At 37.1% G+C, this 27,003-nt stretch overlaps 1 protein-coding gene across 6 annotated transcripts in view; it reads left to right on the plus strand.

The window, feature by feature from the left end:
- The window catches only part of LOC103976508 (uncharacterized), a 34,365-nt gene that overhangs the window by 483 nt on the left and 6,879 nt on the right, over positions 1-27,003 (plus strand). For 4 of the 6 annotated variants that reach the window (XR_010503491.1, XM_065175719.1, XM_018818004.2 and 1 more), the window contains exons 2-13: positions 49-107; positions 1,840-1,921; positions 4,982-5,049; positions 12,124-12,193; positions 13,859-13,940; positions 14,400-14,464; positions 15,461-16,501; positions 16,617-16,679; positions 16,802-16,848; positions 20,875-20,920; positions 21,029-21,108; positions 25,178-25,294. Coding sequence is in view for 5 of the 6 variants with exons in the window: in XM_065175719.1 (XP_065031791.1) it covers positions 49-107; positions 1,840-1,921; positions 4,982-5,049; positions 12,124-12,193; positions 13,859-13,940; positions 14,400-14,464; positions 15,461-16,501; positions 16,617-16,679; positions 16,802-16,848; positions 20,875-20,920; positions 21,029-21,108; positions 25,178-25,294 (1,820 nt within the window). In the remaining variant the exon portion in view is untranslated. The remainder of the gene's footprint in view (positions 1-48; positions 108-1,839; positions 1,922-4,981; positions 5,050-12,123; positions 12,194-13,858; positions 13,941-14,399; positions 14,465-15,460; positions 16,502-16,616; positions 16,680-16,801; positions 16,849-20,874; positions 20,921-21,028; positions 21,109-25,177; positions 25,295-27,003) is intronic. The other 2 variants (XM_065175717.1, XM_065175720.1) reach the window with 2 other exon arrangements.

Raw genomic sequence — 27,003 nt, forward strand, 5'->3', positions numbered from 1 at the left:
GTTTTCTTTTCTTTCGGGCAATTTTGTTGGTTCTTTTCTTTTGAATAGAAAGACGTTGGATGGCGTGAGATCGATGCTGCAGATTGTCAGACGGTGTTCCTTTCCGAGTACGTCCTCCTCCTTTTTGATGCGCATGCTGTTGTGAATATTTATTGGTTTATTTGCGTCAGTCTCATGTATTGAAATCTTGGTCATCATTGAATTGGTTTACAAAGATTGTTTTCTCATTTAGTAATTATTCTATATTCCGATTGCCTCTTCAAGGCAACTTACATGAGAGTAGTCCAGGAATGTGGTACGAGAATAACTGAATTTTTTTCGGGAGATCAGCACTTGCATTTAGATGGTGCTTACCCTGTTTATGATTCTGTTTGAATGCTAAGCTCTATCATAACATCTTTCTTGAATTAAATGGAGAAGGTCACTTCTTCTCACTGACTTGTTATACAACGGATTATTATCTGTGCAAAGCTATACTCTAGTTGTCATATGAATCACCTGCTAATTTTTCTTGGTTTACTAGCTTCTCTGATGTGCTCTTTATGATTTATGACTTTGTGCGCTGAACTTGGTATTAAAGTGATATGCCAATTAAGATCTCTCTTTTGAGACATGTTTTTACAAGTATAATTTGGTTCTTACAAGTCTTCTAGATAGGTGGCTCAAAACCTCCATATGAGATGCCAATTTTACATTTCTTTTCTTTTTTAAAAATCATAATTAGCATCATCATTTTTTGCACTTTTGCAACCTCTTAAAAAATCATTTGTAAAATAAGTTCCACAAGCATCTTTGTCCACCACCCTCTTTCTCTTCTTGTGATTACTAACAAGCCTAAAAGGAAGGCAAAAGGAGTATATTTCTCATGTGTCTCATACCTAGAAATTTCGCTACTAGGAAGTTAATCTGTTTCATAGTATATCTTAGCAGTATAGTTTACCTTCTTACCTTGCAAGAAGATAAGCTGGTTTCATGGCTTAAGCATCTTCGTCTTCTAAGAAATGATAAGGTTCTCATGTGGCCCTAGTCTATAAGCACCATATAAACCACACAGTACACTCATTCTTTTGTTTAAATGCTAGGGCAAAATTGACAATATGCTGCATTAGTATCTTATTAGTATATATATATATATTATTAGTGCTGATTGATATAGTGGAGCTTATAGTACATACAATCATGCCATGTTCTAGTGATTTGCCTTTTACAATTTTTTTAATATTATAGCTGTAAACCACATGGAATTCTTCTCGAAATTCTTATCTTTGACTAATTACTGCACTCCAAGCTGCTCCTTGCACACAGGAAGTTGCAGATTGTATTTGTTGTCAGTGGAGAAGTTGCATTAATAGTCTAATATAACCTTTGAATGTTCTTTTCTCAATAGAGGCCAGAATAGACATTTAATTTATTTGAACAAAATTCACCTTTTTTAGGTATGTTGATAGATTATTTGCTGATACATCTACAAAATGTGCCACTGGAGTGGCTTTAGATGGATAAATTTCCTAAGAAACAACATTTTAAGCTATTTTCATGCATATTGAATATGACAAAGGCCACAAACTGAAGTTGTCATTATGCTAATGATAAAGTTATTGCAAAGTCTCATTCCATATGTTAGCTGGAAAAATCTATGGTTGTCTGATCTCTTATAACTCCAAAACCACAAGCAAATTTACATTCAGTAAGAAATGTTCACAATAAAAAAACTTGCTGTGTTTAACATTGTTAGGGTAAAAGGATATGGTGCCTGAAATGACATCAGTGAATTTTGGGTCTGTATATCATATATCATCTGTGAAATGGAGTTCCAATATAGTCCTTATATTTTGGCAGGCAATTTCTTCGTGAGGTATATGATGGGCAACTTCGTATTAAGTTAAAGAAAGGTGTAGATTTTCCTGCATTGGACCCATGGGTATGTCGTGTCGTTGCCTCTATGTTCACTCCTGAAAAAAGAAAAAAAACTTTGAGATTTATTTATTTTGATCACTTTTGCTGCATGAATAAAATCTAGTGACCAGGTTGCTTCCCATATACAAGTTTTCGTTTCTCCTTTATCGCATGTATAACATTTATCTAATCTACAAAACAGTATATGCTATGTATCCCATTGTGAAAACATGGATATTGTAACAAATCATTTAATCAGCATTAAAAATGCTTGAACAAAAGCTGGTAGGCGATGATAATAGTAATGGTTGTGAATTTAACATGTGCAGAATTAGAATGATTATGTTTGCTTTATGGCTGGGATAAGTTGGTGAATCAAATTGTCTAAGAACCTATAAGACATGGAGGATCATAAGCACAGACAGCACACAGCATAGGCACTACAAAATTTTGAAAAGTAAGACATGATATGACCAATATGCTATAGTTTTATATATTAAAAATATTATGTACAATTTAGATATTCTAGGATCATTGTATGTGTTTGCACTTATGCACAAAATGTTAAGGAGATTTTTCACATACTAGTAAGCCAAAATTCCAAATGCATTTATAGCACTGAATATTTAAGCACTATGTAGATAATGTCTTATATATTGTAGGTAAATGTAGGTTATAAATATGTCCTACTAAATCTTGAAGTACTTGACACGTTGGTCATTATTTGTTAGTACCCAACACGTACATTACAAGCATTTTAGAAGTGTCCATGCTTAATAGCTATGTACACGAGAGATGTACATTATGTTAGGCTTAGGTATGTTAAAAAAATTATGTTCTTAATAAGTCATTTATGTAGCGTATGATTGTGTGAGATATTTTCATGAATGTCATGAGGTGGTAAGTCTTGCAATCACCAAGTTTTTGGTAATTTATATAATATTCTTGTTAATATCTAGAAAATTTTAGTTTTTCTTTTCTCTGTTTTCTGAAACAAAAAATGAACAATAGCCTATCTGCTTCATTTCATTGTGATTTTGAAGTAAAGCATGGACATCTCTTCTTCAGGAGAAGAGAAGAAAAAGGAAGGAAAAGAGGTGGATTAGCAAGTAACTTATTCATCTTGTTGGAGTATTAGGTGTCCCTGAAAACAAAGTTTAGGGGTGGCATACTTTTGGGTAGGTTGGCTGTCTTTTATTTAAAAATATTTCTATTGTGCTTTATGGATTACACTAGTATCTGATGATAATAGGCAACCCAAATGTTCACATATATACATTTATCTCAACTCTCCTTTGAACATAAAATAGTTTAATCTGGGAAGGGAAATGCCACTTAAGGAAAAGGAAAAAAGAAGTATAATTGGCTTATAAGTTATAACAACAAAAAGAACTACTTAATAAGATGGAGGACAAACTCAGGATGCTAAAAACCAGTAATGAATAAGCAACATGCTTTTCTGTACTTACTGGGGGAAGCCACACTGCTGGAGAAAGGACTGTCAGAAATCGAAGCCTTCGAAGAAAGTGAATCCCTATGGAAACTGTAAAACAGACAGGACTCCTTTTTGTTGATGGTAGAAGTCTTCAACCACTATTTTGTTTGCAAGGAGACTTCCCAGTTTCCAATGGTGTGTTGCCGTTGGAGGCTGATCTCTCATCATCCCTCTTGTCTCCACTAAATATGGTGGTTCCGATTGAAAATTTGAGCGGGAGGAGATCCAAGTTTGTTATAAAACATAAAATAGGCAATAAGCATGCCTGACTAGTTTGGTTGATTTTGTTGGATCGGCTCAGGCCAGTGAGCCGATATCATCTGGAAAGACAAAAGTACGTATATACTGCATTTCATGTCCAAGCTTACTCTTTCTGTGTGTTTGGTTGTATGTGTGTGTATTTTCCTTTTTATGTCATGGGGATTTGGTTCAAACCTTTCCTTGTTGAAATTTGATACTGTAAGGCCTCTCTCTTTCCCTTGTTAGAAAAAATGTGCCCATAGGACAGTATCTAAACAAGGGAGGGGGACATTAATGGGGAAATTTTGCTTTGTGGGGACAATAATTGCTTCTTATTGTAATACTTTGAACTTCTAAGTAGGAAGCTTGACAAAGAAACTATTAACAAGTTCAAAGGGCATGAAATACTATTAAATAAATGATTTGGCATACTGACCCCAAATGTTTTGGCTGGAATTGTAACTTCTTAAATTTTTTTATTGGATTTATCATTTTTCTTTGAGATGTGCTTGACCTGGGTCCAAAATTTGTCTCTTAGTTCCCAGGTGATTAATCTTCAGTACCTACTTAATGGTTTAATAGGTATCTTTTTTTCAATATGCGGACAGTCCATCGAATAGTGATATTTCAGAAAAGGGGTCTTGAGGAACTTTGACTACTACAAAGCAAAACATAGATTACGGGCTCTATTTTCTATTATACAAACAAAAACAAATTATCATATTTTGCATATACATCTCTAACATCTATTTCTTGTGTTTATACCTCTTACAATTATGGTGATATGTTTGCTGATTAGACATGTGGGGTTGCTGGAACAGTTTGGTTTGTTTAAAGTTTAAAGTTTAAACTAATATAATTAGTACTATATTACTCTGGCAAATTGTGCAAATGTGCAAATGTTAGAGATTACTTTAAGCATAATGCAGAAGTGAGACAAATTTTGCATGTGTTTTTATTTTTTAATCTTTTATCACAAATCTGGTGCTCTCCATGAATGTAGATAGATGAACCAGAGATAGGTAACATCATTTATGAACTTGTGGCAGTAAGTTTATCATGTTTATATCTTCATGGATCATATGACTTGATCTTTATATTTTTGTGTCACATTTAAGCTTTGGCCACACAAATCATTTGTAGAGTGGTATGCCATGTATGTACCCAAAGCTACTGCTCTCTCCCATCTCCTAAGTTACCCATCTACAGACATGAAGGATTTGAATGTTTAATGGATATTGTCTTCTGATTCTGCAAAATAAAAGCTGAAAAACAGTTATGCATGTCCACTGTTCTTTTTAGCATTTGGGTTGCTTCAATTATTTCTTAGGAGCCCTTATCAACTTTCAGGGAACAAGTGATCCTTATGTGGTCTTGCAAGTAGAAGGTCAGGTCGCAAAAAGCAAGGTCAAATGGGCGTAAGTCCTCACTTTCTCCATGTGAAACTTACCAGTTCAATTCCACATGAGGCTACTTAAAGCTTGTTATTTACCAACTTATGGCTTTCCCTCACTAGTGGCATGTCATTGTGGCTTGAAGTCATTCTTTTGTACAATTTTTTTGTTACCTTGTTTAAATATTAAAAAGAATATACACACCATATTATTATCGCAGTATAGTCCCTTAGTATAATGCTCCATATTTCAATCATGTCATCCTTTTTGGGTTTTATGGTCAGTTCTAATCGAAAAAGCATATAGGAGGCAGAGATTGAAGTTTTTAGTGTTTAACAGTAAGGATTCAACGTACATTGACATATTTATGATCCTTAAATTCTGGAAGAATGCCGATGGTTGTGATTGTGAAATGGCCAATCTTTGTTGATATCATTGTACTTTTTGCTGCTGGTTGGGCAATCTAGGGTGTCACATATGAGGGAAAAAGGAGAACAATTATGATTGATTTATTTGAACTAGGACTTCAATAGAGTTGAACTGTGTTGAATTAAGTTGCTTACTCTCTGATATTCCTTTTTAGGAGGTAATCAAGCTAGGCTCAATCTTCATTTCATGCTATGTTCATTTTTAGATAGACATTCAAAGATTTTATCTAAGCCAAGCTTCCGTAGGATTCACTTGCTGAACCAAATTCAGGATTCGCTTGTCTATTTCCCTAGTTTGGATTTGCAAATGTCTTGTTAGTGAACAAATTCTGTCATAGTTCATGCTAGTGGCTGGTTCTGATATTCTAAGAAGAAATTTGTTAGAAAGTGATTTGAAATAATCTGTAGTTGACTGATTTTGACCAATTCTAGCTGACTAACAACCTAAAAAAAGCTAGCTATGTGCCCAATTTTTAGTCAATATTCGATTCGTAGAGCATTATTGTAGGTATTTCCATGATTTGAACCTTGATCACCCATGTCATGAAGGAGAATCTTATTATGATGCAAATGCCTACCATGAACTAATTGAGAACCTCAAAAGAAGAAATGAAGAGAGGACTGACGAATGTAAGGGAAGGAGAAGTGGAAAACTTAAATAGAGGAAAGTGAAAAGAGAATCTTGTGATTATTATAGTGAAATAGAGTGGATACATTATTACTATTGCATTTCCTATTGTTGTAGCTATCATCTTCCATCGTTTTTGCAATGTTTGTTCAAGCTAGGCATTTTTGTGAATACATATTATGCTTCTCATAAGTTGCATATACTAACAATTAGGATGTTTATTGTACATGAAGAGATAGTGAACCTCAATACATTGCTCTCTTAGGAAAGAAAATCTTGTCTCCTCACAAGAAAGAATGTAAATTTATCGAAAATAGTTGTGACATACATGAAAATTTACTAATCAGTAAATCTTTATTGTCATCTTCTATTCTCATGTCCATGCTTCGTAGATTATGACAAGAGTCAATATTGGTTTGTACATATTGAAGTTCCATGACAATGAATGGACTAAACTTGAGCTACTTCATCAAGTCGGTAGCTATTGATCAGCCAAGTTTTTAATATGTGGCTGAATAACTGATAACTCCTTAAGTTTTAAGTCATTATTTGGATGAAATGAAATGTTAAGTCTATATGCTTTGCCTACTGGTTTAGTTCGAAAATGACTATCAAACTCCAAGCTCTTTGGTAGTCCATTATTCTCACTAGAGTGAAGCCCCATTATGGAGGATGATCATTTTGTCACTCATCTACAATTTGGTTAGCAAGAATATAACTGAGACTGGATAGTTAATTCTGGGATCGAAGACTAGAGTGAAGCCCCATTATGGAGGATGATCATTTCATCACTCGTATACCATTTGGTTAGCAGGAATGTAACTGAGACCAAGGTTTGCAATTTCGTATCATACCGGAGTTTCGAGTACAGCTCGATATGGTACGATACAAGTATATCGAGCGGTATGCTCTAGCGTACCGCTCGGTATGTGTGTGTGTATATATATATATATATATATATTAGAAGTTAAAAAATAAAAAAAGGGGCGACGTTGTCGAGGCGACGTCGTGTCATTTCTTCTCCCCACGTTGTCACAGACTTAGCTGGTTTTGTCTAAGTCGTGCGGTACCCTTGCGTATCCGTCCGCAAAGGTCAGCCTCCCCGAAACCTCCCATGGTCCCTTAGAACCTACAAAAGAGAAAACGGGTTAGAGAAAACGCCTCACTCGGGATCCACAAGCAAACATTTCATAAAACACTTCATAGCCAATGCAAATTACAAACGGACTTTACAAGCTCTAAACGGTTGCATAACAAAGGGTCAGAATGGTCCACTACAGACCGAGTATCTCTCATAAGTATTCTCATGACACAACCTTTATTTACAAGCCTAAAACGACCACCAAACTCAACTAAAATAGGGCTGTTAATCCTTCGACCATCCCTCTACATGCTGTGCAAAGCATGAACAAACCAAAGGACACGGATATACATAAGCATTACATCAAACATCCTGTTTAGAATTTTGTCCGTGACATTCTCCCCCACTTATTCCTTCGACGTCCTCGTCGAAGCCTTTGCTGACGCTGCAACTCCTTGCCTTCGCTGAGTCTTCAATCTTCTGCTCCAGCTGCAATGCGCCTCTTGGCTCCCAACTGCTCTTCGTTGCTGTTGTTGAGTAGTCAAACTTTTGATCCGCTATGCTACTTCAACTCGTCAATGACTCTAACTTTAGTGTGGGGTTGGCTCAGTTGTGTTGATCCTTGTTGGGTCCTGCGGATCCGTCAGATGAAGGAAAAGACCATCCTTACTATACATCAGTTTCTCAAATGCCTCATGTTGCTTGAACTGGGTGGATGCTTGTTGGAGTTTTAACGAGCATCGCCTCGCAAACTTTTGAAGTTTTAGGTCCTTCCTCCACAAAATTTGTCAATCGACTCTTCTTTTACTTAGTTGTTATTTCCAAGTAGATTCGCATCACTTCCGCTTTCGATTGGCATTCTGTTGGGAAATGAAGCGGATAATCTACTCTCACTAGCACTGATCACCATTGGTGAGGATTTGACAACTATTGTCTTTCATTATCTTCGAAGGGTCTTTGAACCTATGCAGAGCTCCTCTGCTGGATATATAAGAGAATTGGAGTACTCGGTTTCACCCATTCTCCTAAGAGTTGAGAAGGCAATGGTTACTTAACTTCGCCCGCCTCCTCGATGGTTGTACTCCATGCATCGAGCTGGTTACTGGCCTTCGCCTGCTCTTTGCTCACATTTCTGAAGCATTTGAAGTGTTTGCACTCCTTGTGTTGAGTTAGCTACTGTGATTCACCTTCTCAATGCCATTGAACTTATGAAATGCAGGAAGTTTTCACTCCAACTTGGAGTAAGTCTCTAATAGTTTTGATCGCCTATGGGATTGTACCGTCTTCTCCATCAACCCTGCCGACTCCACTGGGTAGCAAAGGTACAATACTACGTATTGCCTGCTTCGTTCCTTGGTCGTGCACTCTTGCACGACCCAAAGTCTTTCACTTTCGACTATCTTGATGAGAAGCTCGTTGATACCGGTCTTACGAAGTTCTTTGGCCTCTACCCTTCAGCCTTGTCTCGGTACTTGGAGTTTGCCTCTGCATACTCCACCTCCTCGGCCCCTTTCATGACCAATCGCTCTCCCTCCATGAGAGCAAGGGATCGATGACTTCACGGAAGTCCCGCCTCTGCGGTACCATGGCGCTGCCATGCCCATGGCCTTACTATCCATCGCCTCGCATCTACATCCCTTTTCTTCACGATCGGTAGATATGTCTCTGTGGCTCTCCTTCGAGTCCACCTCAATTTTAACTGATGCTTTGTTTTGGGTAGCTAAGTCCCTCTGGACTCGTCGTTGCTTCCTCGCCCCTTTCAACCCCCTGCTTCAACACCTCTGTGTTCTCTAAGCAGTTCCCCTTGGTCGACGGAAAGACAGACCGCAACTCTCATGCATGGCCTCTGTCATCGTGTTGTAGGGTTTGCACCGATTCTATTCTCCTTAGCTTCCTTGGTAGCAACGTTCGCTTACTCGACCTTGTCCTCTGACTTACCAGGCTCCCTTAAGCGAATATAGGCTCTGGAGCAGTCCAACTCTCCAACTGCTTCGATTATACCTCTGCATTATCAAGTCCCTCCAATGAGACGCACTGGTACTTGCATTTGAACTTTTCCTCGGTGGTACACAACCCTCCTATGCTGATGACCAAGGCTTTCATTCGATGCAAAATTCGATGCACACACGGAATACCCGCCTTTGCGGTACCATGACTTTCACTCCTTGAATCCATATCCCTTCTTGCCGTCGTGTTGTTCGCCGAAGTGGAGCTCCCAGTAGCTCCCGATCATACTTTCGTATGATATAATCCCTCACAGGACTAGATTCGTGTGTATTGCATTGCCACGAACTGTTCCACCACGATTTGCTGCACCATGTCGCCTCCTAGTGACATCTCCATTGCATTCTGATCCTTGTGGGATGAACTTGGATTGTGATCCCTCCATGTGTGGCCTCTACTAACACATCGCAGGGCCTCTTCCACCTTCGATTTTGTTCGCTTCTTTGACAATCGACCTTTGTCCACCCGCTCTCGGGTCACACTCAGACGAAACACAACTCTAGGACAGTCTGCCACCTAGTAGCTCTTCATGGCAACTTGAATGACAGCACTATGACATATTTTTCAAGAGTACCCGCCTCTGCGTCCTCTTGCCCCGTGCCAAGGCCTTCTGAACCCAACTTTGCCTTTGCAAGTTGAGTTTCCTTGGTTCCTCCACCAAATGCTTCTCCGAGATAAGGTGCATACGTCCAGAAGCTTCCTTCGTCTTTGGTACTATGCAAGATGAGTCCGTTCCATTAGAATGAAGGACCCATGGAACGACATGGTCCCGCTCTTGCCTCTGCAAGAGTTCATGTCCTTGACCTCTGTCCAAGGAAAGCTCTATGCCTCCGCTCCATGTTCCATCTTCTATGCTAACTCCCTTCATGCGGCTTGGGTACTTCACCAAGTTACACCCAAGTTGCTCCGCTCCTCATTTTGCATTGAGTTGATGGTGGCCCTTGCGCCCACCATTCCATGGGTCAGCCCTATATTGAGTCCGATCTACATATCGACTCCAAGTGTGCTTACATTTGTGTTGCCTTGGGTTGCTTCCCCACTTGATCTCGTAATGCATCCACCAATGCATTATCTTAAGCGAGATCATGCGACGACTCCTCATCGCTCGCTCGGTCCATTGAGCTTTGTGGAGTTATTGTTTTTGAGGTGCTCCTCCTCATCATGTGCGGTCCGTTGCACAACATTCTCCCTTTAGAGAGCCGAGACTTATCCCTCCTAGATATTTATCCCGTTGGAACAACATCTCTCTTCGTTTCCTTCTGAAATTTTCAGAGACCACTATCCCCTTGGATTACTCCGACTTGCTGAACAAACTGTGCATTGTTCTGCCCCCTGCAAACGCACTTGCTAGATCACGACTCCACGTCAATACAGCCCCCGCTGCACCACTCAAGGCCTAGCAACATGCTGAACTCACTGCACACTTCAACCTCCTACGGATGTATCCTTCCCATACCGAAGAGAAAGTTTCAATGCTCCATGGCGTTGAGTTTCGATCACCTTAGGATGGCCACGAACATTCCATTGTCCGCATACAAGCCCTTGTATGAGTACCGAATTCTTCGAGTTAGCAATTCCCTTCACCTCTGTGAGCTTTGCACGACTCTTTCGGTCGCTGAACAACCCATTCCACCTTGCATTGTCTCATCCTTTACCAAGTGCTTTGCTTGCCTTGAGCATCATCAAGTATGGTTGTCAACGTCGAGCTGTAGCTCGAACTCAACCATCCCAACCTTTGTGCACTACGCATTCTTCCCAGCTTGCTTGTCCTCGTGGTGCCTCTTGCGCGAAGGGTTGGTCATTCCTCTGAACGCCAATCCCAGATGTCCGCTCCTCCGAGCGACTCATTTTCCCTTCATCTCCATGCTCGTTTTCCCCCAAACGGTTGCGCGTGTTGATTGCCCTCAACGCAGCTCCGCTAGGTCCCCCACGTTTGCATGCCAAGTGTTTCTATGAGTGCTTGTCCCGCTCTGATACCATCTGTCATGGACTTAGCTGGTTTTGCCTAAGTCGTGCGGCACCCTTGCGTGTTCGTCCGCAAAGGTCAGCCTTCCCAAAACCTCCCATGGTCCCTTAGGACCTACAAAAGAGAAAACGTGTTAGAGAAAGCGCCTCACTCGGGATTCATAAGCAAACACTCTATAGCCAATGCAAATTACAAACGAACTTTATAAGCTCTGAACGGTTGCACAACAAAGGGTCAAAATGGTCCACTACAGACCGAGTATCTCTCACAAGTGTCCACATGACACAACCTTTATTTACAAGCCTAAAACGACCACCAAACCCAACTAAAATGGGGCTGTTAAGCCTTCGACCGTCCCTCTACATGCTGTGCAAAGAATGAATAAACCAAAAGACATGGACGTACATAAGCATTACATCAAACATTTTGTTTAGAATTTTGTCTATGATAGCGTGGGGAGAAGAAAACCTCGAAGCCTCAGCGATGTCGCCGAGGTTTCTTCGCGGGAAGTTTCTTCTCCCCCCGAAGCCTCGACGACGTTGCTGAGGTTTTTTCTCCCCATGCCGAGGCTTCTTCTCCTCGCGCGGATTAGGAGAAAGTCGCTGATGACGCTGAAGCCTCGTCACCTCAGACAAGGAGGAGGTGACATCTCATCTGCAGTGTTCGGCGAGGGAGGGCGGCGATGGATCGGGATCGTCGAGGGAGAGCGACGTCGGATCTCTAGGTTCTCCCTCTTCTTCTCCCACTTCTTCTCCCTCAGCTAATACCGCCCGGTAGCTGGCGGCAGCGGTCGAAATCAACCGTCACCGACCGATTTCGGGTGGTAATGGGGTGGAAATAGCCCCAATCGACGGTACTGCCCGGTACGAGCGAGATCATTCGAAATTAAAAACCTTGGCTGAGATTGGATAGTTAATTCTGGGATCTCTTTGATTTCATGTACTTGAATATTTTGTTATTATAAATTTCTTTGATGCTTTTTTAACTGTAGGTCAACAGAGCCAACTTGGAATGAGGATTTCACTTTGAACATCAAGAAGACACCAGCTAAAACTTTGCAGGTACAGTTGAATGACAAGCATGAAATTGCAGGATGCCATGCTGGCAACTAGCATTTGCTAGTCATTGCTATCAATATTTACCTAGTATGTCTAGTTTTTGTGCCATTAAAATTAGTATATCATCGACCTAATTTATCCTTATCACTTCTAAACTCGTTTTGTATGTGGTGGAAAAACATTTTGAACTTCAGAAATGTATTTTCAATTTCACTAACTATATTACACTATTAAAGTGGTGGTCTATATGGGTCACTACATTATTGTTCATGTTCTCTAATGGGGTCTAACATTACGTAATAGGCCACGTACTGTCAGGTTGAATGCACATGCTGGTTGGAATGTGGGTTAGTCACTAAGCTACTAGGACATGTGACCTTGACTTGTCTCTTGTTTTTGCCCCACTTATGATCATGACATGAGATGTTGACCATCACTTTTTCAAGGGCTGTGCTTCGGTTAGACTCTGCTAATATGGGGCATATCAGATACAGTCACTTCTAGGAGCCTATTACCAGTCCTAAATGATATGACCCTAAAAAGCTTTCTGCTTTGCCTGGTCTGCCATAGCTATCCCTAGGTGAACTTTTTCTGTAAATATGGGGCTTTTCCTCGTTATTTGAGTTTTGCAATTGTTGGGTCTTGTAATCTTTAGTCTCTTTAGTCATTCTATTACTAACCTGCTTGCATCGTGCATTGGAGAGGACCCTTCCAAAGGTTACTCCCATGTCCCTTGAATCCTATTTAGCTTTGTTGAACCACCTTCAGACCCTTTCAGCATAAAATAGGAAAGTGACAAACAACAGCTTGTTGATGAACCAGTCAATTTCCCTGTTCTTATGGTTTGATAAGTGACTTTCAATTTTTGAGCTACAACAATATGCTTTTAGCATATGTTTGCTAAAATATAGTTCATGTGAAATACAACAACAACAAACTGTAATGTCCCGAGTCCTAACTATTTAGGATCAACTACATAAATCTTTTATTGCCATTGAGTTTTGTGTAACGAAACATGTCCATTCAAGTCAAGAGCTGTCAAATCAAGTGTTTCGAGTCACTTTTTATTACTTCTAGGAAGGTCTTCTTGGTTTCCCTTCAAATCAAGTGTTTTCAAATCACTTTTTATTGCTTCTAGAAGGTCTTCTTGGTTTCCCTTTATCTCCTTACATCACTACTCTTAATTGGCTCGCATTGTCTAACTGTAGTATCCATATGCCATTTCTTAACATGCTCATACCACTTTAGATGATTTTTCCTCATTTATCCTCTATTGGAGCTATACTTAATTTCTCTTAAATTAAAACATTTCTTATTTTTTCTTTTCTATTAACTCCCATACATCGACCTCAACATTCTAATCTCAACTATGCTAACTTTTTCTCTATAAGTAATATCAAATCAATCTATCATTGTCCAGTGTTCCACAAGCTGACTTGATGATGATTACATTTAAGCCTAGCTTCTATCTTAATCAACATATTCAGATCAACATTTATGGAGAACAAAAATTTCCTAAAAGTATGAGTGAAAAATTATGGAAGCAATCAATGACAAGTGGTGTTTGAAACTTGTTTAATTTCAACCTAATATTTTACTACTTTAGCCTTACAAGTGGTTTGATTTTTCACCTAATCTCTTGTTATGGTACTTAATTTGTAAATGAAGGTTGCAGCTTGGGATGCGAATCTCGTTACTCCACACAAACGCATGGGAAATGCAGGAGTTAATCTCGAAACTTTCTGTGATGGTGAGTGTCCTACATGTGAAATGGCCAATCATGACAACTGTTTCTCAACTTTAATCCATCGTATGTTTTTATGGTTATACTATCAAAGCATCTATATACTCTCATCTGAATGTTCACATGCATAGAATCAATTGCCATGTTGTGATTTACTATTTGCTGTATTGAGTCTACTCAGGAAACCTCGTGTTTTGTGGTAAGTTCTGACAAGCTATGAAGTTGTGAGCTGCTAATACTTAAAATTGGTAGACCATACAAATTTAATATATGTTTTATGCTACTAAATTTCAAAATAAGCGGGAAGGTTCGTCTGACAATTTTGTATCTATGTGATAATGATGCATTTGATTGCTGAAGTTAAGAAATTGTTGGTTCTCTTAGAATTTGCAAGACAATCCATTCAGTGTACAGCCAGTGTTTGTTTTCTTGGACAAAGAAGTGTAATAAAATTTGTTGTTGTAGGCAACCTGCATGAGGTGATAGTGGAACTGGAGGGGATTAGTGGTGGTGGAAAGATATATTTGGAGGTAAAAATTGGTTTATATGCATAAAAGTAGTTACTGCCAATCAATCCTTAAAATGATAATTTTTTAAAACTCTAATCTGTTCTGTTTTGTTTAAATTCTAAACATGTTTTTTATATCTGTTTATTAGATGTTAATCATCAACTGGTTATATGAAGTTCTTGTGATATGTTAGACCCAACAGTGGTGACTAAAATATACCGCAGTGAGCTGACGTATGCCACTCAACTTGTATAACTTATGCCTTTTAAGGGAGCTTCCTCGATTGTCTTCTTGAATCATTTGTCTTGTCTTTTTTTTGTGTTGTGGAATTGATCAATTTGTATCTTGTTCTTGAAATAACAGAAAGTAGCTCTGTTGCTATAGGCGAAGCATTTAACTTTGAAATGAACATTTTCCAACACAATATTGTTTACTTTGAACTTTGAAGTGACATGTATGCTTCCTAGTTCCTATTTTGTTTATACAAATGTTTTTGCATGTTAGCTTATCCCAAAGACAAACTAACTCTTAAGGAAAATCTTATATGTTTGATGTTGGTATCTATGACATCTATCTCTAATCAGCACAAAAAAAGGATTATCCTAAACAGTAAACCTCCTAATAAATTGATGTATGGGGCAAGGTTTCATATCTCAATGGTACCAGTTGGTACGGACTAATATTTACTGGTCCCACCAAGTGCTGATATTGAAACACATACCTTTATACCAATAATATATTTTTTTTTAATTTTTTCAATGATACCAGGTTTTATAGGTCGGTGTACTGTCTAGTATTATAGGTACCTGCTGAAACCAGTATCACACTGAGATTAAAATGATTGGTATCAGGATCCTCTTTTTTCTGTGAAGAAAATAAATAATTGACTTCTATTAATGACGAAGCTTGTTTTCTAATATTTAAAGGATATTTTTTTCTAGATCTACCATTCGTCTGCTCTGCTTAACCATAAAGGTTGAACAATTAGTAACTTATAAGTACTGCTTTATTTATTAGGTTATTTACAGAAGCTATGATGAAATTGAAGAAGAGAAACTGTGGTGGAGAATGCCTTTTTTCTCAGATTTTTTTATAAAGAGCAACTTTGGATCTACTCTCAAACTGGTCCTTGGGTCTGAGGGTACAAATGTTAGTCAATTTGTACAATCTGCCTTTGGGCAGTTAAAAACTTTTGGATATACTTATCTTGAGAAACCTTCCTCTTTCAACAATGATAACAATGACTCAGAACACACTGATAAATCTATAAGTAGGAATGCTAGCTCAGCAACATTTCTGCAGCAAGAGAGCAGTTCAGAATCTTCAGATAATTCCATATCTAACTCAAACCTTGAGAAAGAGCCCACGTTACTTTTGGTTCAAACTAATGAGGAAGAAAATTCTACATTGGAGAACGATGATAAATCAGGGCCACCAGATGAGTATTTCTGGAGAACTTTTGCTGAAAGTATCAATCAAATTGTTCATCAGAAGTTTGGCTTTTCACTTCCTGAGATCAAACTGTTTGATGGATTTGACAAGTTAAATAAGGTCAGCTTACAGTCACTCAGATTTGCAGAAAAAGAGTATGTTGAATCTGGACTTGCAACACCTGAAGATAAGGGTGATAATGAGAGACAGAGTGATCATCTGTCTAATATAGATGAGTCGAAGTACTCACTTATGGACATCACGAAGGTATCAAGGGATGTGCTGAGCCAAACAGAGACAATATTTGGAGCATTAATGATCCTCACTGCCACACTCTCTCAACAGAGAAATGATCTAATGTCATTGCTTGAGAGCAGCGGTAGAGAAGACACTTCCAAGACTGAAGATGACATTGCAGGATATTCTTCAAACGACACAGGAACTGTTGCCGTAGAAGGATTTGAACTAGACACAGAAAAAGCTGAGGAGATGAGGGAACTGTTTTCAAGCGCAGAAAGTGCAATGGAAGCCTGGACAATGCTAGCCACTTCGTTGGGCCGTACAAGTTTTATCAAATCTGACTTTGAAAAGATATGTTTTCTTGATAACACCACCACAGATACACAGGTGAGTCTGTAACTGCATATTGGTGATTTTAATTATGATAAAATCTACATGTCTTCCTTTCTTAAATTCACAAAATTTAGGAATACTGAGTAAACTGATATACAATGATCTGTAGGTGGCCATCTGGCGTGATTCCGTTCGGAGAAGATTAGTTGTTGCCTTCAGAGGTACTGAGCAAGTATGTTGTTTGGTTTATTAGATATTTACACTTAATTTTTTGCATGTTCTTTCTTGCAAATAGATTTCTAATGTTGAGTAAAGTTTTGCTGGAACTTACATGTGCAATTGTTGTATGATCAGTCAAAATGGAAGGATTTGTGCACCGACTTAATGCTACTTCCAGCTGGGTAAGAACTTATTAAAATTTCCACTTTTGATGTATATATACCAGGATTGCTCCTTTGTGACTTGAGCGATCAAGGTTTGAGTCGTGGAAACAACTTTGGATCACCCTATATATATTTATATACAATTGAATATTTATTTTATTCTAGATAGGATTCTTGTTCAACTAATGAGCTCCAATGGACCAATACTATGAGACATGTTCTCTTTGGGTCTCAATCATGATAAGATTTTGGACTCTTTTAGAAGAAACAAATAGTTGTCACCAAAATGACATTTGAACCAAGGTTCGTAATACTGTTCTGTATGAGATGGTATGGGCAGTATTTACTAGCCCAATAGGTTCCCGGTTAACTAACCACTGTAAACCGAATGATGTGTTTGGTACCCAACAGGTCGGTACCATTCGATACAGGTCGGTACCGTTCGGTACAGGCGGTACCAAGTAGTTTATATTTTTTCAGTATTTTTAGGTTTTTTCTGAAACTTGGTAGGACGGGTACCATACTGGTCTGAGCTATGACTGATACCATGTACTGTACTGATCCGAGCAATGACTGGTGTACATGAAATTGCGAACCTTGGTTTGAATTGGAATAAGTGAAATTGCTCAGTGCAGTTTTCTTTTTCTATCATCTCTATAAACAATCAATGCTTTAGAATATAAGGGTGAGTCAATTTTGGTTAGTTTTTCAGGAACAGGTAGATAAATTCCTATGAAGCTTTCAAGGAAACCATAATAAGGCATTGGATGGCCTGTAGTTTAGCAAGTAATGTAGCCACTAACAGGGTTTGCAGTTAGGAAAAAATATATGTAGCTAACCGTAAATGATTGAAATTCATGGCTTATTGTTGTTGTATCATCCAGGGTATGCAGTTTCGAATAATACTGCTCGTACATGGTGGTATGTACCGGTCCGTCAGCTGACCGGTACACGGACCGCCCGTTACCGGACGGTATATATATATATATATATATATATATATATATAATAATAATAATAATAATAATAATAATAATAATAATAATAATTATTATTATTATTATTATTATTATTATTTAAGGCAATGTCGTCCGGAGAAGGAAAATATATATATATATATATATATATATATATATATATCGAGCGGTATACTGAACGGTTTACCGCTCGATATACTATATCGTACTGTACCGAGCGAATGTCGAAATTCCGGTACGGTACGATTTTTCAAACCTTGGTATCATCATCCTTGGTTAAGTTAGGCTTATAAATATATTTCGAAAAATTGGTTTTGGTCGTTGGAAATCTTCAAATTTAAAAATGAACTGCTATCAATATTCTTTGGAATCAAACATTTTATGAATGCAATTTTTTTTTCTTATGTGTTTTTATTTTATTTTATTTTCTCATAATTAGTTTTCTTCCCATATAAATAGTTTAGAACCATTACTATAAGTTGAGAATATAGATGGAATAACAAGACTTCTACCTTGTAGTATGATCTAAGGACAAAGTATGTTGAAAATATATAGATACTTTTGATTGATAAAGCGAAGCATATGTTTGATCTGGAAAAAGAACTAAGAAATAATCTATTCCATGGATCTAGATGCTTTTTTTAACAAGAAAAACAGCATATAATAGATGTTCCATTGACTAAGGGCTACATAGAATACTTGGCATAGATTTATCATTTATCCTACATAAGATACATGAGATATCTCATAGACCAATAGTGTAGCTTAGTGCGTAAAGCTCCCCTAGTCCAGTATCTGGGTAGTGTAAATGAATGCAACATTACCCATGTAAGTAGAGAGGTTGTTTCCATCACTTGAGCCCTGGCCACTCCATGAGCAACCTTATTATGGTATGAAGGTTTGTCCTTTTCTGAAGGCAATGATTCTACCTTTTAGTTTAATGCAAAGGATATGCATGCTTTTCGACTTTTCGAAAATTATTTCTCTAAGAAATTGAAAAAGCCACAAAAGAGAAAATACAAACAAGGAAGAAATTGACATCTCTATAGCATCTTCATTGCAACTAACTTCTTTATATAAGTAAAAATACAAGAGAGAATCTTGCAAACCCTGGATACATTCACTCTATAGGAACAACAACACCAAAAAAAACCTCCAATTGAATTTGGGTCCTTGTTTTTTCGTTTTTATTTTCATTTCTGTTTTTTCAAATTATTCAACACATTAAAACAGCAAAAGTATCTCTGATCTTTTACCTGAGCTGCAGAATAAAATGATTTCTCCAAAGACCCCCACAAAATCCTCAGTGGTGGAAAGCAGTTGTGAAGTATCATGTATTAATGAAAATTTCCTTCATCTTATGCAACTACCTGATGGTGAAAAAAACATGATTAGCACCTTCTGATGGAAAGTCACAAATGGAGCACCACTTTTATAGACCAAAGTTTAGGATACTGGTCCAATACTGATCTTGGAACCCTGATGGGCTGATATGTAGTGGTCATTATGTTTTCACTCTGGTAGGACTCCAAAAATAAATTTAGAATTTTTTTTTAATGTCGATGTGTTAGGTATAAAAATGGTACCTGCATTATGGTATTCGGTGGGACTGGTTCATTCAGGCAGTATGGTTATAGTATTTTTAAATTGTAACTATGATTGAGGACCATCTTAGGTAATTATGTAAGACCATGCATAGAAAACTCTGTGATGCATAATCATGGTCGTCATCGCATTGATTTTGTGCAGGACTCAGAGATAAGGAATTTGGTGAGAAAGAAAGTGTTTTCATTATAGATGTGTTTTCTGAACCAAAGTGACAAGTCCATTTCCCAAACTGAAAGAACAACCAGCACCCTCGGCTGCTAAATATTCACTCCTTCAGTCTGATTCTCTACTTTCTCCTATGCTAAGTGATACCATTCTCTTCTTCCTTATAGGGGGTCTTGAAAATATTACTCATCTTTTTGCATTATGCAATATCTAATCATACCTTTGAGATACATCTATTCATTTACAGTAAATAAATTATTCTAATAGTTTATTCTAATTTCTGGTTTGATTCTTTTACATACATAGTATGAGGCTATGAGCTAAACCTAAAATTATCGTGTTACTTGTTTGTTGATATTGTACAGTGTCTACAGACTACAGATACCATTCTCTTCTTCCTTACAGGAGATTTTGAAAATATTGATCATCTTTTTGCATCATGCAATATCTAGGCATATCCTTTTGTAAGAGGAGATGGAGGAAGATGAGGAGGATGTGTATTGATAGGAGGAAATGACTATCCGAATGAAGACACAACAGTGACATGGCAGGACAGAGAGGGCAATGATGGAGGAGAGTGAGAGAGCATGAGGAGAGAGAGAGTGCATGAGAAAGAAAGAGCACAAGAGAGAGGGAATAAACAAACGAAAGAAAAAAAATACAGCTATGAGCTTACTGCCTGGTACTGAATTGTATTTGGCTATTCACCTCCCGGTAAGCCTGGTACAATGAGATTGCCGAGTGGTATAATCCATACTCGATCAAACTTGGCTAAATCATTTGATCCACATTTTGATCGACTGTTGAATTAGTAAATACCATCTCATATGGAGCCGTAGATGTGGAATTTAATTCCTTGGTTCCAAGAACTAACCATAAACATTGGAATTTAAATTCTAAATATAACTATTTGACTAAAGAAGTCAAATGCCTTATATTTGACTAAATTGATAATAAGTTCAGATCAAGGATTCAAACCTCGGTCCGATACCGACTTTGGTAATCTACTAAATTGGTATGGTATTGGTATGAAGAGTGGTAATTGACCTATGTCGCCTGGCATAACCTGCAAAAAAATGACCAGACTGATAAATACTGATTGGCGTGCACCGTACAGATAATATTTGAATCCATGCTTCAGATAATATTTGTATAAATAAATTTGTCAGTTCGGGATGGGTTACTCAGCTTCTTGTGTTGATATTGCTCCAAATTTTGTTTAAATTGCAATGTTGGAAAGAAATACATACATGATATTGTAACCTGATTTTCTATGCCATTCTTGATCATGTAGGCTAAACCCTGAGAGACTAAGTGGTGATTTTAAACAAGAAGTTCAGGTAATGATATAAATTTATTCTTTTATGCTTACCGTAATAACCTTGTTGAGTTCAATAGTTATTCTATATAATTTAGCATGATGTTCAACTGGAATTAAATTTTGACAGGTTCATAGTGGATTCTTAAATGCATATGATTCAGTCAGGACTCGGATAATGATGCTCACTGAACTTGCAATTGGTTTTGAGTAAGTCATTTTTCTTCGTAAACAGAAATACAATTTATTTACATGATATATGTACAATGCTGAAATATAATAAAATGCAGGTTTGCTTTAACATCATTTTTCTATCTGATTAATATATTAGGATTCTTTAGATCTGTAATTTTTAAATTCATTGTCATTGCCTATACAAATTTCATACCTATTTTATTGTGCCAATGGTACAAACTATATGTTCATGCTCTTATTAATATATTTATATGACTAAATGATGGATCTTTCTTTTTTCTGCATATGAGCTTTGTTTGTTAAAAACTTTGAAATAGTGAGATATCATTGAGTTTTAATACAAAATAATATAAGGGTTTTAATCAAGAAGGTGATGAATACGATGTATTAAGAGATTCAAAATGATAGCTTACCTTTGGACCAATGATTTAAAAAGTGTTAGGCACCAAGGTCCCAAATCGCTCACCCAAGCAAAATGAGACGCTCTAAAATATTAAATATAAAAAATAAAATTATTTAAACAAAAATATAATATTAAATTAAAAATATATTGTTAATAATATATTACTTAAGTTAGAAGAGGAGAAAAAAAATATTCTCTAAAATATTAAAATATAAAAAATAAATAATATAATTAAAATATAATTATTTAAATTAAAATATAATATTAAATTATAAATATACTGTTAACAGTATGTTACTTAAAGTTAGAGGGGGGAGAAAAAATTGTTAACAGTAGCACTACGAACGATAGCACCGCTACAGTACCGCTACAGTACCGGACCGGTAACAGGCGGTCCGCGTACCGAAAGCCTGTCGGACCGGTACGTACCGCCCGTACTGGGCGGTACGGATCGGTACTGCAAACCATGCTATTAATTAAGGTCTTCAATTTTGAATAATATCGCCCGTACCGGTTCATTAACAAATCGGTACACAGATTGCTCATTACCGGGCGGTATATATATATAGCATCGGTGGCGGAGGCAAAAGGAGCGCTAGGGTTCCTCGGGGTTGCACAGGCATGAAGCATGGTTTTGAGGTAAGAAACTATGAACCGAACCAGCCTTAAATCGGTTCGGTTTGCCTAATAGAGTCGGGTGCTCGCCTGAAGCGCCTAGTGCTTGCGTTCAGGCGAGCACCCAGGCGGCGCCTCGTTGAAGCACGCTGCCTGGTGCACACATGAGGTGCTCGGGCCTTGCCTCGCCTCACCCGAGCGCTTAGGCAAGCGCCCGAGTGCCTATTTAAATAACTGCTTTGGAACTTTTTTTTTGAGTTGTTAAAGGCATATTCGGGCTGTGAATTAGATCCTGTTGCACTTAGGACACTCTTGCCAAACACCTTAACAATTTACCATCTGATCATCAATCACTTTGGCCAACCCATTTTTTGTGGATGGGGTGCATTTGATGAAATGAAACTTAGTTCTAGATTAGGTCATAATGTCATCTAAAAATGACTTGAAAATGTGTTGTATCTATCAAGCATAGATGATATCAGTTTGCCATAAAAGTGATCAACTTTGTAACTTGGTACACAATGCTCTCATTTTGGTGAACCTAGGTTGCAGTTGGAACAGACAATGGGAGTGTACAATCTCGTATACTGAGAGTGACCTTTAAGAAAGTGGCAGACCGTGCAGCTTAACATATCCCATTGCATTACAACACAAGTTTAGCTAGATTAGAGTTCACGCACCAAAATGTTCTTTAATGCCAAAGTGACCAACCAAATCCTCCACAATATAGTTCATAAACTAGAGACTCCATAGGTAGGACTCGGAAACAATTATCCTTCTTCAATGACAACGTTTGCAGTGGGATCAAAACCAAAGTCCTGACATGACTGACAAGTGGATCCAAACTATGGACAACTGTGATATGACTGTTAAGCACTTCCAAGCATGCAACCTGGATTGACATTTTGACCAATGACCTCAGTTTATGACTCAGTGCATTGGCCATTTTATTCTTAAGATGAATTGTGTTACTGGAGTAAAAGTCATTTAGCATGCTGTTTCTTTCCATCAAATTTGAGTTCAGCGAACACAACACCCTCATGGTTGGAGTTCAACAAAATTCCCTCTAACGAAGGTAATGCCTTATCCAATGTTTAAATCCTGAATGATTGCATAAAACTTAAAATTGTATGTGGAGTATCATGCTTTGCATCATTTAACTTCTCACCAAAATAGGCAATAGGACAACATTAATGATTCAAAACAAGAGCTATGCCTATATGGGAGGAGTTGTGTCAAGTATCAACTCTAAAGACCATGTCAAAATCAGGAAGTGCTAACACTGTAGCACTTCCTAGACTAAGCCTAGTCTAAACCATGGTGTGTGTAGCCTTCACTCCTAGGTTAAGCCAGATTGATCAAAACCCTGTTGCTCATGCAAGAAACAATGTTAAGAAAAATGACAGCACTACAAACAAAATTGTTAATTATATGACAATATATTTTATAAAAAAATCTATAGGAAACACATCTAGTCCCCCGAAAGCCATCCCCTCATTGTTTATATTTTATACCAAGGATTACAATTTTAGTTTGTATCGATGTACCGAGTCCTGCTCAGTACAGTATGTACCGAGGAGTATCAATGGTATGTTGGGGTATATCGATGGTACACCCAAAATCATAAAAAAAGAAACATTCAAAAATACCTGAAAAGTAGAAAAAAAGTTAGATTAGGGTTTTTAAGTTAGAAATAAATATAAATTTAGTATAATTTTATTAAAAATAATATAAATTGACCTAATATCGATCAAATTTTGATTAAATCATCATTAAAATCACTAATCATAACATTAAAAAAACTTAATTAAAACCTAATTATGATCCTTAATATGCATGAAATATAAAGATTTAACCTATTAAGTGTCTACTTTCGAAAAAAATCATATTAAACACACTAATCATAACATTAAAGACTTTAATTACTCCCTAATTAGTACTATTCTACTATCAAAAATATATCAAACAACATATTAGACATTAAGTTATATGCCACATAGAATAGACTTAATCATCTCATAAATCAATAAAAATCTAGAAAGAGAATACTTACTTCTTGATTAGAGTGTTCTTCTTGTTAATCCTCCCAAATTAATCTCTTGAATTTGATCAAATCCATAAATCGTAGCTTCGTTTTGTTTGGGAGAGTGAAAATGTGAGAACAAGAGAGAGATGTGAGTGAAAAAGAGTTTGAGAAAGTTTAAGAGATCGAGAGAGTGAGATGAGTTGAAAGAGAAGGGAGGAAAGGGTTTAAAAACCCTTTTCGAAGCCTTAAACGGTCAAATCGACCATTTAAAATAGAGCAATCTCAGCCCTTGATTGGTAACGGTCGAAATCCGATCGTCACCAACCAGTACAGGTCGGTAATCCGATCGTTACCAACTAGTACAGGTCGATAACGATCGAATTTTGACTATTACCACTCGATACAAACCCCGTATTGCCCGATACGGGGTCAAGTGACCGGTACCGCCCCGTAGAGGGTGGTCCGTGTACCGGTATCCTATTGGATTGGTACTACGCATTGGTACAGAAAACCCTGCTTTATACTCTCATCTTCATAAATATGTTTCATGAGGCTAATATGAGCTCCACCATCACAGGAAAACAAGAATAAATCTTATTTGTTTCCGTATTGTGGAATCCATTCCAACCCTCTGCCATTAATTGATGCACTAGATCCTATTTTTTCAGCATTTACATGATAATGAAACTTTGCAAATGTATCTGATGGAGATTCGGCCCTGTACATCACCTCTTCTCTACAGCATTCTATTCCAAATCTGTCTTGGTACAAGCTTTCTTATGTGCTGTAATGACTTGGCATGCCATAATATACATTATGGTGCCACTGTCTGAGTAGTGGACACAAAGCAACAAAATTTACCATAATAAAGGTACACAAAGCACTTTGAAAACATGTCCAAGGTGAAGATAATAAGAATCTTTCAACAAAAACAAGAACAATAAGTTTTGTTTTTCAGTTGTGTTTATTGTGGTGTTTTTTAATTACTATTAATTGCTTTTCAACTATTTTGATTAATATTATCAGAGTTTCTATTACAGATTGGGAGATGAATCAAAAAATGCACCTAAATGGCAACTTTATGTTACTGGACATAGCTTAGGTGGTGCACTTGCTACACTTCTTGCTCTTGAATTATCATCAAGTCGAATGGCAAAGTTAGTAGAACATTGTTTCCCATACAAATTGATGCATTTTCATTTCCTAACTTTCAGATTTTTTTTTTTCCATTTTCTTGAAATGACATGCTTGATTCCTGCTATATGTACTGAAAGTCTATTCTGGTGGGAAAGAAAAGAAATATAGAGTATCTGGCAATGAGAAAGGCATATCAGAAATTTCCTCTTCCCTTGTAACAAAGATCAGAAAATGGATTCATAAATTGTAGGCCAGAGGAAAATCCTCCAAATGCTGCGGAATAATGACTCAACTAAGTAATGCAACATAAGTTATCAAAAAAGGGGAAGGATAGTTGCAAGCCGAGGATATTGTCAAGACTTGAGTGAACATTATAGAGTATGAGATTTATTTCCTTGGATTAGCTTTTTAACATATAGAGGACATTAATCAAAAAATTCTGGCAAAGGTTTGAATAGGATACTTAAATATGCTTGTGTTTTCTTTCGTTAAAATAGCCAACCATGTCATATAGTGAAAATATTGTAGTAAAAAAAATGATATATTGAAAAATTAGTTATCTTTGATGAAGATTTGATGTAGAACAAGGTAGAGAAATAGAGAGAGAGAGTAAAAGAAGAGTGAGATTAGAGATTAAAGAGGAGAGAAAGAGAGACATGCGATTAGAGATTAGAAAGGAGAGAAAGAGAGGCGTCATATTAGAGATCAGAGATAAGAGAGGAGAGAAAGAGACTAAAAGAGAGAAGATGCAATTCTTCTCCATTCTAATGAAGTGTTTGATCCATTGAAAAGCTCCACTATTTACAAGGGTTTATAAGCCTTTGTACAATTAATGAAGACAATGATTTTCGAGAGTAATTTTCTAGGGAATTAGTATACCTTTTAGAAATCCAAAATGTAACTTTTAGGATACGTAAATAGTAAATGAGTGCATTTAATACAAAAGTAATCCGTAGAAAGATAAAAAGACTTTTCAATTTTCAACATAACTCTTAGAATTTCTAGGTCAATTAATTGATGACTTTTTGTTGATTTCTTTGCCTAGAATAAACATTTCTGAAATCCGTTTTAAAGTTAGATGATTCTCCATCGGGATCTCAAACAAATAATCAATTTTATTGAGAAATAAACTTTCTTGAAGTGCAATTTAATTGAGAAAAAGAAGCCAAGTGTTCTTTAAGATGATCTCAGAATGTTAAATGAGATCTTGCCCCGAAGTTAAAAAACAAATTAATGAGAAGACTATGGTATGATGATCTCAAAATGTTAAATGAGATCTTTCCCCGAAGTTGAAAAACAAATTAATGAGAAGACCATGGTATGATGTAAGGATTGCAATCTTCCTCGTTGAAAAATGCATGGCTAAACAAACTTAGACATTCATGAGAGCTTATTGATGAACAGATCTTCTCTTTACTCACTCCTTCGCCAATGAGCTTTTGATGGGCAATCCTCTGTACTTCTTGAGCAGAGACTGAGGGATCTGATCTTTATATTTCACAGACAAGCTGATTAGCTGGACCAAGAATTACAAAGTGAGGTACTAAAGGACATAGGTCCCTCTTGGATTGGTAGGAATGTAAGATACCAATGTATCAACTGTATACCATTTGGTATCTCGGTACCTATGAAAAAACAAGAAGGAAAAGAAAGTCAAATTTCAAAATACTAGCTGATCTTTATATTTTACAGACTAGCTGATTAGCTGGACCAAGGATTACGAAGTGAG

This window comes from Musa acuminata, chromosome BXJ1-4 (assembly GCF_036884655.1).
Source record: "Musa acuminata AAA Group cultivar baxijiao chromosome BXJ1-4, Cavendish_Baxijiao_AAA, whole genome shotgun sequence".
Taxonomy (NCBI): Eukaryota; Viridiplantae; Streptophyta; class Magnoliopsida; order Zingiberales; family Musaceae; genus Musa; species Musa acuminata.